Source organism: Penaeus japonicus, unplaced genomic scaffold, assembly GCF_977035675.1.
Source record: "Penaeus japonicus unplaced genomic scaffold, GWHDUDI00000001_assembly GWHDUDI00000022, whole genome shotgun sequence".
NCBI classification, from domain to species: domain Eukaryota; kingdom Metazoa; phylum Arthropoda; class Malacostraca; order Decapoda; family Penaeidae; genus Penaeus; species Penaeus japonicus.
This window is the reverse complement of record NW_028234424.1, coordinates 28,275,524-28,288,023: the sequence shown is the minus strand read 5'-3', so window position 1 is coordinate 28,288,023 and position 12,500 is coordinate 28,275,524. Positions and strand designations below refer to the sequence as shown.

The 12,500-nt window shown below is 34.9% G+C and overlaps 2 protein-coding genes across 5 annotated transcripts in view; one reads left to right on the top strand and one right to left on the bottom strand.

Moving 5' to 3' along the window:
- Positions 1-7,377, top strand: part of vap (RAS p21 protein activator vap) — a 32,991-nt gene extending 25,614 nt beyond the window's left edge. For both annotated transcript variants that reach the window (XM_043023825.2, XM_086549745.1), the window contains exons 17-19: positions 691-857; positions 1,495-1,620; positions 1,961-7,377. In XM_043023825.2, coding sequence (XP_042879759.1) covers positions 691-857; positions 1,495-1,620; positions 1,961-2,038 — 371 coding nt within the window. In that variant the 3' untranslated portion in view covers positions 2,039-7,377. The remainder of the gene's footprint in view (positions 1-690; positions 858-1,494; positions 1,621-1,960) is intronic.
- Positions 7,378-10,862: 3,485 nt separating this feature from the next.
- Positions 10,863-12,500, bottom strand: part of LOC122258100 (uncharacterized) — a 10,176-nt gene continuing 8,538 nt past the window's right edge. For all 3 annotated transcript variants that reach the window (XM_043023821.2, XM_043023822.2, XM_086549747.1), the window contains one exon: positions 10,863-12,500. This exon is cut by the window's right edge and continues 7 nt beyond it. In XM_043023821.2, the coding sequence (XP_042879755.1) occupies positions 11,769-12,500 (732 nt within the window). In that variant the 3' untranslated portion in view covers positions 10,863-11,768.

The window sequence follows — 12,500 nt, the reverse complement described above, 5'->3', positions numbered from 1 at the left end:
TAACCCATTGTGTACAGGTGTCATGACATACATATCGGCACCGATTAGGCCTAAAAGACGAGAGTCGATACATACATGATGCGACACTGGGATCTGCTCACAGTTGAAGCGCATACACAGCACTAGCTTCAAAGCTACTGGGTTCCAAAGTCAGCTTAAACCCGCATTTTATGATGCATTTTTGGAAAAATATTGTTTGAGCTAGTCTGCGCTACTTGAAGGGCGGAGAAAACCCTTTCCCTGTCCCTCTAATTTTTAGCTGGTACCGTTAGTGTTGTAGACTGCCCACCTTGAAGACCAATTAGGTTGGTAGGCGCCCTGTCCACAATGGGTTTATTGATTGATTTTGATATTGTAAATTATTAAAATACATACGCACGCGCACACGCACACGCACACGCACACGCACACGCACACGCACACGCACACGCCCTCACTCTCACTCTCACTCTCACTCTCACTCTCACTCTCACTCTCACTCTCACTCTCTCTCTCTCTCTCTCTCTCTCTCTCTCTCTCTCTCTCTCTCTCTCTCTCTCTCTCTTACTTTCACTCTCACTCTCAGTATCACTCATTATATACACACACATACCTGTTTATAGGAGACTTGAGAATTTACATAAAAATCACTAGGAAGTAATGATTTCATGATTGCAAAGATATTGATTCCAAAAAACATAATTGTTTCAGAGCCTCCACATCCTGTAGCATCAAGGTCATTGATCATGATTGCGAAGTGCCTGCAGAACTTGGCAAACCTGGTAGAATTTGGAGGCAAAGAACAGTACATGGAAGTTGTGAATCCTTTCATACTGAAAAATAAGGAACGTATGATCTGCTATTTAGACTCCTTATCGGTAAGCAAGTGGGCTTCAGTCTTCTCTACTTTGATTAAAAAAAACTTTGTTGAATTAGGAGCTTTTTGAAATAACATCATATCATGCAATCAAGGGCATCACTGTTGACATTACAGTACCTCATCCTTTTGAGTTGTACACAACCACTTGTCTCAATAAACTTATTATATATGAATTATATGATTGCTATATTACAAAAAAAGACTATAGATAAGTAGAATGAAATTGAATTGATATAAGCAACTCAAAATATTTTACATAATGATGTATTTGGTTTCAAAAGTTATGAGTGATAACCTATGTTGATACATTAACCCAATAATGATGGTATTGTTTTGGCTCTGATCAGTCTAAACGCTGGGGTATTTCAAGTGCATAGGCTTAACACCATAGCTTTTCCCCTGCTCTGGCCACAGCTAACCACTGTGCACATGATCACTGAGTGTATTGGCCATATGAAAAGCCATAACGTGATATCACGTCTCTGACGGCAAATGCAGCCACCGCTTGATGTGATATCATGTCACACACCATTAATGGGTTAATTAGAAAGTTAAGGATATGTAAGCTTTAGAATAGCTTGTATGTGCAGTGAAGTGTTCTAAAGTTTTTAAGGCATATTTGCTTTTATGTCCAGAATGTTGGTGAGAGACCTGAAATAGAGGAACAGCCAGTGAAGAGTGAACCATCAAGGGATCTAGCACAGCTTCACCACATCTGTGTAACACATCTTGCAGAATTAACTACGAAAGCCAAAACACAGGTGAGTTCACAGGATTGTCAGATTCAAGAAGTTTCAGATAGTCCAGGCAAAAAAATTGTAAGCCCTGCTAGAATTTTTTCTAGTTGTATAAAACATGTTTAGTATTTACATGATTTTACTAATATTTGTCTGAATATTATACTTGAATGAGAAAGCCCACCACTTACCTTCCTGTATTCTCACTATACCCCTTTCCTCCCCATCTTTTTCTGTACCTTTTTTCTCTTCTCTTTCCCATTTTTGCTCCCTCCTACTCCCTCCCCACATCTCCCAATGTTCTTCTGTAAAGAATAAGAACAAGATTGAAAATTTGTCACTAATTTTTTTTTTTTTTTTCCAGGTAACTTTAAAGAAATTAGTTACTGTGACAGATATGCTAAAGAAACACAAAGAGAAATACCAGGAAATGATGAGGTGATCCCCGCCCCCACCTGGCCCTGCATAGAATTAATATGCCACAGTGCCTAGGTGTCCCAAGGTGTTGCTGGCCGACTCCTGCTCTTCTTGTATGCCACAACGCATAGGGGTCCTGAGCCATCATTGGACCACCCCTGGCCATGCAGTGTTTTATTGTGCCACAGTGCCTAGGTATCGTAAAATGCTGCTGACCCCTTCCTGTTCCACAAAGTGGTAGTGTGCCACAGTGCCTAGGTGGCTCAAGGCATAGCTTATACCTCTCCTGTTGTGCAAAGTATGTGGATTTTGACACTGAAGTGGTGTGAGTCATTACTGCTGCTGTCCTGGTTCATTTGTGTTTTTAGCATCTCAGAAACCAGATGTTCCATGGTGTTCTATCAATGCTTGGATATACTGAACCATTGTTGACTCTCGCACTCCAATCAGTACTGGAGCCTAGACCATACAGAGCAGTTATGGGTGAGGGTGGCAGAGCAGTTGCTACAGTGGGATGTGTAATGTGGCCAAGACAACCCTTTAAGCTACAATTTCATTGTATATGATGTAAAAAAAAAAATAGACAAACAAGATAAACTTTGAAAATTTTCATTGGTATGATGTAAGTTTTGATATTTTACTCATACTTTTGGGTGTGAATGACGTACAAGTGTTGTGGATGTGAATCCTAAACAGTTAGTGTGTTGTTGAAAGCACTGCATGTGGGTGCTAAACTTACAAGACTCACAGTATGTGAGTGTGATTGTATGATAACTGTAAACAAGATTTACAGCCAGTAAGTGGTATGTAGGCTGTTTTGAGTTGCACCAATGTAATCTACAACCAAATGATCTCACAAATTCCCACCAGTTGCCTGTATTTCTGATTCCATATTTCTTGCTGTTAAAAATGAGTGGATGATACTACTATGTGGGTCAGGTGATAGTAGAAATGGCCTCCATGTGACCTCATTGTAAATATGACCTTTATGTGGATTTACCAGAGGTAGCCATTCCTATCATCTTGCCCAATTAAAATCATACATAGCTGCCATTTCCTCTAGGGTATGTGAGACATAATTGGTTAAAATATACTGGACCATGGTTGGCCTGACTTCCATTGCTAGATAAGGGTTTCTTTGATAACCATTTCAGTAGGCTCATGTTAGCCACTATCTGTGGTCAGGTCATGAGTTAACCCTTCCATTCTAAGGATTTACCTTTGTGAAAGAGTCCAGTTTGAAAAGTCATATACCAGTAATAATATGATACGAGGTAGTAGTATCATATCTTAAGCCATCCTAGGGATGAGTTTGATAAAAGATTCAATTCAGAATGTCTGTTAAAGTTCTGATCATGAGGTTTGTTTCCTTTGACTGGGGAGGATTAACATATAAAGGATTTTTTTCTTTTCTTTTCAGTCTGAAGACAAATTTTGATCTTTATATCTAATGCTGCTTTTATCATTTATGTCTCAAATTTTCTGAGTATGTAAAGAAATATTGATGAAAAGCATGGAATATTTCCCAAAAGCTTAATTATGTCAGTATAATGAACAGTCTGGATGCCATATTTTGTAAAAGACTGCAGACTTGATAATCTGTAATGGTCTTTAGAATTTACAGTATATACAGAGTTCAGTGTCAGTGGATAAATATATTCAGCTACCAGCAGTATATGGTTTACAAGATAGTAATTTGGAAAATATATATATAGAAAGATCCCTTCTTGAGGGAGTTGAAAAGAATAGATACTGGGTGAAACCTTATAACTAAATTTAGAATTGCATGAAAAATCTCTAATATGTTTGGAAAACAAAGAGTGTATTATTATTATTATTATTATTTTTTTTTTTTTTACTTTAGGTGGTTCAGTGAAATTTTCAGATTTTTTTTATAGCTAATGGTGCTAACTGGATAGTTGGGTTCTTCCACTGTTTACTTATGTCGGGTACCATTGAAAAGATGTGCCATGTATCTTATGTTGTGTACAGTTGGTGGAGATAAAGATGCTAGATGAGTGCTGTTGCTTTGTGTTGCTAGTATACTGTGCTGGTCTGCTGGATGGTCCTTGTATTGTTACTATTTTATACTGTTCTGCTGGATGAAACTGCTGGCCTGCTCTATGATCAGTATGCTGTATACTGCTTTGTTGGATAGTCAGTATACTGTTCTTTTTTAGATGGTGAGCATACTTATTTGTTGATCTGGATGGTCTGTATATTGTACCAATTTGTTGGACAGTATGTATGCTGCATTATTCAATGAATGATCAGTATTCTGATACTTTATTAGATGGCCAGTATACTGCTCTGTTCTGTTTGATGTCAGTATGCTATACCTTTCTTTTGGAAGATCAGCATAGTTTAAAATGGTCAGTATACTGCTCTGTTTTCTAGTGGTCAGTAAAGATATTCTTTCCTTGTGATCACTGTACTTTATTCTTCTCATTAATGGTCTAAATGCTTTTCTTTTCAATTATATTGTCATTATATTGCACTGTGTTTATAATGGACAGTATAATATTCTGCTTTGTTAACAAGGTGTTCAGTATATTGGTCCAAGAACCTACAACTTGCTACACAACGTTTATTCATATTTTAGATGACTATATATATAGATATAGATATATGTGAATGCCTTGTCTAGTCCAGGCCAAGAGTCCTCGAGAAATATATGAATTACGTATCCCAGTCGCCACAATCCATAAGCGCGTTCAAGTTACTTAAAGGCTAATTTTGTAAAGCAGGCAGCTGGGATGTGTATGAGACCTTTTGGGATAGATTATGCTAGGATTCATTGTTTATATAATAGAATGATATGGATGATAATATGGACCAAGTCCACAATTTGCTGTGCAGATTAAAGCAATGAATAGACCCCTTGGTAAAGCAGGAAGATGTTAGTTGGAGAGGAAAACAAAGATCATTGCTCAAGTCTTTGCAGTTTCAAGATCTATTGAAATGATGTTGAGAATAGTCAGGGGTGGTCTGGATAAAGGGTCAGAGGCTCTGGTTATTTATTTATTTATTTTTATGTCATACCATATATTGCTTTATTAAAATTATGTTACAGAAATTCATATAATAATCACTATAGCAGACCAATGATTCGGTTGATAACCAGGTGTGATAAAACATTTTTGTGATATTTGAAAAAGGTCACCAAATGCAAGTTTAATATGTGGTTTATTTTTAAGTTATATGATTTACATAGTAGTGAAAAAAAAATAGTTTCAAATCCAGTGATTGGAAGACAATTTTTTCTTCATTTTTTTATGAACATGACATTTGAATAATGACTTTAAAGATGATTTAGTAGATTGAACAAAGTAATGTAAAGGTTTAAATAGACGGACAACCATTTGTCCTAAAAGGCACAGGAAACGTCAAAGACCAGATTGATTCCTGTTTTTTTTCCAGTTTCTCAAATTTACTATCAATATAAACCATTGTAAAGATAAGAAATTTAACAGAAAGTAGTCTCTTGTGTGAAATGGTAAATTCTGGTATACACAGAGTCCAGAATTATTGAAACAAGTAATGATACATTTTCATCAAAAGCATGAAAGTATGGTGTATAAGTATGTGTCATATTCCATAACCCAAATCTAGTTTTGAGTGGAGGTGTGTGATTGCCTTAATATCTAAAAGTTGATTACATATTCCCAGCCATACAAATTTGTATCAAGTGTAAAGATTTGAAATTATATTCATATTGCAACTGAACAAGCATTCCATAATTCTCAGAAAGGTTGACTAACCTGGTGATGAGTTAGTGGGCTGTAATGACTCAATAAAGATGATTATGGATACAGAAAACAGTAAAACAAGTTAGGCTGATCATTAGTATTGGTACTTAACCACCACCATGATATGGATAAAAACAACAACATATATCCTGTGTGGCAGATATTTCATTCTTACAAGCTTAATCTTTTGGCCTATATTTTTCTCAGATAATATTGCTGTTGACTTGACACTAAATCTTTTTTGATAACAGTATTAGCAAAGTTTATAGGAGAGTCAAAAGATAACTACTGTACCCTTTATTCAGTAGACAGTGTTCATATTTAAAGATAGCTTTTTTGTATTGTTTGTATAGGATAATTTTTATTATAGTTATTTGTGTGGTCAAAATTATAACATTTTGTAATGTGAAAGTAAACTAGGAGGATCCATAGAGAGATATTTAGGGAATGTAATAAATCTCATGTCTGTAACACACTGCCAATGATATGCTTCTGTTCTTGCTCTTATTTTATAAAATGTTATTTTGTTTGACTTGTTATAACTGTTTATTGTGCCCATATTTTTATATACTGAATTTTGAGTTTTACTTTCTAGCTTTTTTGAACATGTTACAGTAAAATTCAAGATTTTGATATTTGAAATGGTAATTGCTTGCTATGCTTTCATACCATATTTAACATTACAGATTTGAAGGTTTTCAAAAGAATAAGCTAGAGGATATCTGTTGAGGAAAGTGCCATGAGTTTTTTTCATGCAAGCTGTGTGTAACACATTGTATGAATTTCATTTTGGAAATCATCAGATTATAGTGGTAAAAATAAAATGAGAAATATTTTTGTGGGGATGTCCAAATTAGTGGTTTGCTCAGCCTGGCAATAGGACCAAGATAAAGTTATGTTTATACAACAAGCCAACTTTATATTTAAGTTTTAATAAGAATGTTTCCTTTCTTTATCGGGAATTTATAGTCCAATATTTATTTACTCTAAAACAAAGTCATGCTCATGGTTTACAGCAACTGAGCCATACTAATGTGAAATACATGATTGAAGTATGTGATAGAAATAGATTTTAAGTAGAAGACTGGATTATTTATTAATATTCAGTTGAGTTAGTTTCAACTATTCACAAAATATGCAGTGAAGGAAAGATTATGTAAAGGAAGACTGGCATGTATAATGTAGCAGACAGTATTTACTGTACCACCAGATAAAGGGTGTTCATTCAGTAATTCTTGGCATAGGGCCAGGCTTCTCAATTGGCAACTTGAAACACACATTCTGTAAGTACTTTTGTGTACAAATTTTTGAAGTTATGGTTTTTGAGTAATAGCTCAGTATATGTGAGCTGTCTTCAAATCTCTGCTGAGTTTGTGCCATTTAATCAGAGAAAATTGTAATCAGTTGCTGAGCCAAATTGACAGATAATGTTTGTTTGGTTCTATCGTGTAGCACAACAAGAGTTCTTTGTTACTATTTACTGCTCCTGATTATGTTGATCTAGGTTCTATAGGTAAAATATTTTTGTGAATTTATAGGATGTAAAAAATCATTTCAGTCATTTGTTATTGTTTATACAATGATGCTTTAACAATATGATATTAGAGTGTTTTGAGCTTTTATTTTATTTATAACCTTTGAATATGATCATAGAAATAAAAGGTTTGCATTAAACTGTAAGATCCATAAACAAGAAAAAAATAAATACAGTACAAAAAATACCTTGAACCAGATTTTAGATTTATATTTTGGAAGCTTTATTTGTGGTGACCAAATGCATATATCTTCATATTTTGGAGGATAATTTAATAATAATATTATTGGATTTTGAATATGCTAAACCACAAATATATCTCCTTTTCCGTTTCCCACAAACTTAACTATTGTTCCTGTAATTATGGTTCCATGAAAAAATACTGGAACATGTATAAAAGGAAAATCATTTCAGTTTCAAGTATAATTTCGGTAAATAATAATAAAAATATCAATGCTTCTAAATTTAGTAAGTACTTCAATACACCCCATAAAGTATGAGTTTTCTCTCAGAAAGAACAACAGAATACCTTTAATTTTTTTAGAAAGGAAAATTTAAATATTGGCAAGAGACCTGCAGTGCATTCTGATTTTACAAACTCAAACAATTTAAGCAATCATTTGCCTCTTTGTTTGGAATATCTATTTGTAAGACATTGATAATATTTATCAAGCCTGTCAACACTTCAAACAGAAGCTTTAAAAACACTGATAGCTATTACAATTAAAGACTTGCGACAGAAGAAAGATAATATACAGTGTATGTTGAAAATCTACAGATGATGAGGATGTAGTGAATCTAGAGTCCAAATCAGAAAACTTTGCACTGCAGGTACAAAGACAATTTAGATGTGACTGGAGGCTGTGACACTCACTACTGAATACTGTACAGATAACATACAATAAACTTGTTTGAAATATATTCCTTTAAATGCCTTCTGCTATTATCATGTACCAGTAGAAAAAAATGACAATGAATGATAATAAATCTGCTCACTACATGTCAGGTAGAATTATAAGTGATGCATCTGGCAACAGGCTTTATACAGAAAATGTGTTCAAACATTAATTACCTCTACTCATTAATATAAGAAATGCCTGCATTGTATCTGTAGTATTATAACATTACTATTTCAGTAAACTAACAAAAAAAAGTATTGCTTTTGAATAACAGTATTTGCATCAGCATTTCTGGCAACTTAACTACACGTGCTCCACTTACCTGGCCCATCTTAGGTTCAAAGGTCACCAGTGAATGACAGCAAAGTAGTCAGTCTTTATAGCAAATACATGTGGTATACAACACATGTCTACACTCATGTGGGACTGAGTCAGATGGATATGGTTGCAGAAAGTTGGAATGCCATGATGTGTGACCTAAAGCTCCATGCCCTGCTCATCACAAGGGGGGTAGGATCTGGGAATGTTGGAAACTCATGGCATGAGTTGGCTACTCACACTAAGGTTTTTAAACTGCATGTTTGTACTTAGATGGGACATAAAAAAAGTATTCAACTATCTCTTAGCATGCAGCATTGAAAAAGAAGGGTCCCTGCTGTTTGGAGATGATACCAGTCATTCAGTGAGTAATTTAGATTGAGGCAAAGCCAGGGAAAGTGGCAGGCTGTGGAAATTATTTAAATATATTCAATAAACTTTTTAAATTGTATAATAATTGCACATTAACAAAGATATCAATGCTTACCAATTAAGTAAAGTAATTACAGTTTCATTGATTTGACAATATTGTGTAGTACTATTGTTTGCTGAATTAGGGTTAATACATTACCATTATATCTAGTGTATAATTGACAATCTTACAACATGATTTATGCTAGGAGAAAAAGTTTATGAATTGCTAATGTAGCAGGATCCTCAGCTAGTAATTGAACAGCAGATGAACTGGACAAAAAGACCCCAATTAAAAGTTAGGTGAATCAGAATTTTTCAGATACAAGAATTGCAAATTTTTAAAGAGAAAAATCCAAGTTGGGATGAAGACTATATAACCTGATTCCATATTGGCCCATGAGGTTGGTTATATCTACTATGCTTCAACTGGAAAATGTATGTTATGGTCAAATGTGATATGCTTTAGAGATTTCAAGGAACATATTATAGGTGACAATTGAGGACAGGTGAGGATGAGCTCCCTTGGCTTCCTTTAGCTGCATCTTAAGCTTGAAGGGCAACTCATATGGACTTTCTGATTGATATTTTGAATTTCATTCAAATAAAAAGTATCTGCATTTTCTCTCTGAGTTTCAGTAACATCTCAGTTAACCCACACAGGACGGGTGGTACAGCATGTGTACCGCGCATTCAAAAGCCCAGTTGCCGGGCGGCACAGTATTGTGCCGGCCATTCAATTGATTTAGGCCTAATAATTCGAACGCCCCGGCATTTGGACATTCAAGGCTAGAATTCCCCCGTCGGGAATGGGTTAATAGATGAAAAATATATATGATTCCGAATTCTGGATAAATAAAATAGACCAGAACAGATGTTGAGAGATTATCCATATTATGGTAATACCAATGATATAGATTTCGAAGACCTATAACCTGTTGTGACACTTGCTTGTGGAGAACAGAGTGATAGTGACCACAACATTTGAGGTGTTTTTCTGAGACACTAAGAATTCTGATGAGCAATTATAGGTGTTCTTAACTCAGGATTAAGGAAAAATCTTATATTGCTCACAGAGCAACCTCTGTGATGGACAAGTAGGTACAAGACTTACTAGGTACAAATGTAATTATCTGAGTGTAATTAGTTATTTACCATGAGATGCTGTACTTGTTCCCATTCAATTTCTCAAAGGGGTACAAACATAATTAATTGCATGCAGAGGTGTCTACTATGAAGATATGAACCATATATTTTTGAATAAAAGAGCAATGGAACTTTATGTGAGTGACAACTATGGACATTGCATAAAGATATGGATTTTATATAGGTAACAAAGGTTTACAGGACAAAATTTGAAAGAAGTTACTTGTTTCAAAATGAAATGTAAAAGGTTTCTTGGCTAAAAACTACAGCTGGTTTAGCTCTGGTCTTTTAAATTACAACTAAATCTACATTGGTTTGTTAATCCGTTAACAACAGATGATGTGTTATCATGTCACAGTCCGGCAGGTGTTTCCGCCAGGGATGGGATATCACATCATGGCTTTATGTATGGCTGGCATGCAGGGTGATTGTTCACATAGCAGGTGGCTGCTGCTTAAATGGGTGAGTAACTTGAGGCATTAGGCCAATGCATTTCAAAACACCCTAGTGTTATGTCCTGGCAGAGCCAAAACCAATACATCTGCCTATATTTTGGCCTATTGAGCTACAACTGGATCTACCTAGCTCTGTATTACCACTGCACTGAAGTAAACTATTTTCTAAATAGCAAAAGTCTTGTTCTTTTAGCCCTTGCATATAAACTCTGTCTCTTGACTCCTGTGCTGAAGTAAAACATGATCTGTTCTTGTTCTATACTCTTGAAAACCTTAATTCCATAGCAATATTATAATTACTACAACAATCATTATTAAGGGTATAGATAAATGTGGCTACTGAGTAATCTTTTATTTTCCCATTACATATGAAATTAAACATGAATATATAAAAAAGTAATACAAGAATTCTCTTATAAAAGCCAGGGTGTGGATATCACCCTAAAAACATGTGTTAGCTATCTATTTCTCATTATTTACTAAACCTAATATAAATTTAACAATTTAATTTAAATATTTAATTATGTAAATATATGCTTGCAACATTTCATGCACTATTCCATCACCAGTACTTAACCCATTAGCAGCGGATGGCATGATTTGCTGCAAAGGCAGAGTCAGTCGTAGACGCAGATGGCACTGTGCCAGACAATGTAAATCAGCCATCCTACTGCACAAATATTTATTTAAAACCGCGACCATTGGGTTAAAATGTATATTTCTTCACTTCTAATGTGTAAAGGCTGACAAATCAATATAACTGGAACATTGTACCTGGTTGGAGGATATCATTTACTTATATCTAATTTTGTTTCATCTGATGATTGAGTAATCCTGTGACTAGATGATTAATTTACTAATATTTCAGTTTATTTACAAATGCATGATTTTCATGGAAACTTTAAGGACTAATAAAGAAACATACAAGTTGTTCCGTATGTATATAAAAATCTGCATACATTATGTAACACATGCATATGCTTATAATACACTCATATATTTACTAGACAAGAGGCATAATTCCCCAATAAAATTTTTAAGGCAAAATAATTTAGTCAACAATTTTGTAAGTCATGTTAAGTTTACCTAGAATTATTATCTGCTGTTAACAGCAAACTGCCTAACTGCCTGCTCTTGCATTGGATGCTTCCATAACTAGTTATCATATAAATTGTCTGTTACAATATTGCTATTTATTCAATGACACTTAAATTGATCTTCCAGCATAATCAAAACATAAAAGCTACCCATTTGAAAACAACTTTGATAGAATAGCAGCAAATGTCATCCCAATTCCAGCTCCGACTGCCATAAATGTAAAAATTTGATAATAACTGTACTCAACAACATATATTTCTGGTTTTCCTCGATCATCTAAAGTAAGAGGAAGGTTACTCCTGGGCTCTTCTTCTAACAGTAGTGTTTCTCCTCCATTATTCTCTAATGTTAGAAATACCTTTGTAAAGACTGACTCTAGTTGAGAGTTTATCTGTTTGGAAAGGAGTTGCCTTTCTTCAGACAAAAGCGAGGCTACATGACCTTTAAATGCATGTCCTTCAGCCTTGAGTAATGCAGACATATCCTCTTTCAGTGCTCCAACAGATTTTATTAGCCTAGCTATGTCTTTCTTAGTACTATCAACAGAGTTTGTTAAAGCTGTTAATTCAACCCTTGACACACTTTGGGAACTTTGTTTTTCAGATATATCATGGTCTGTCTTGTTTTGAGAAGTAACTAACACTGTAGACTGTGCTTCTGGAACTTTTGCTTGATTTGCCTTGTCATCAGAGGTTAAGGTGCCAGAAGCATTCAGCTTGTCTGAGATGCTACTGATAACATCACTGTGCATTTGAATGTACCCAGCCATTAATTGCTGACTGTTGTTGGTCACATGTTCCTTCACTTCTCGGATTCTCACCCAGTTATTGATGGACGTAATGACTGATGCAATAGCTGCTGACACCAATGATGCAAT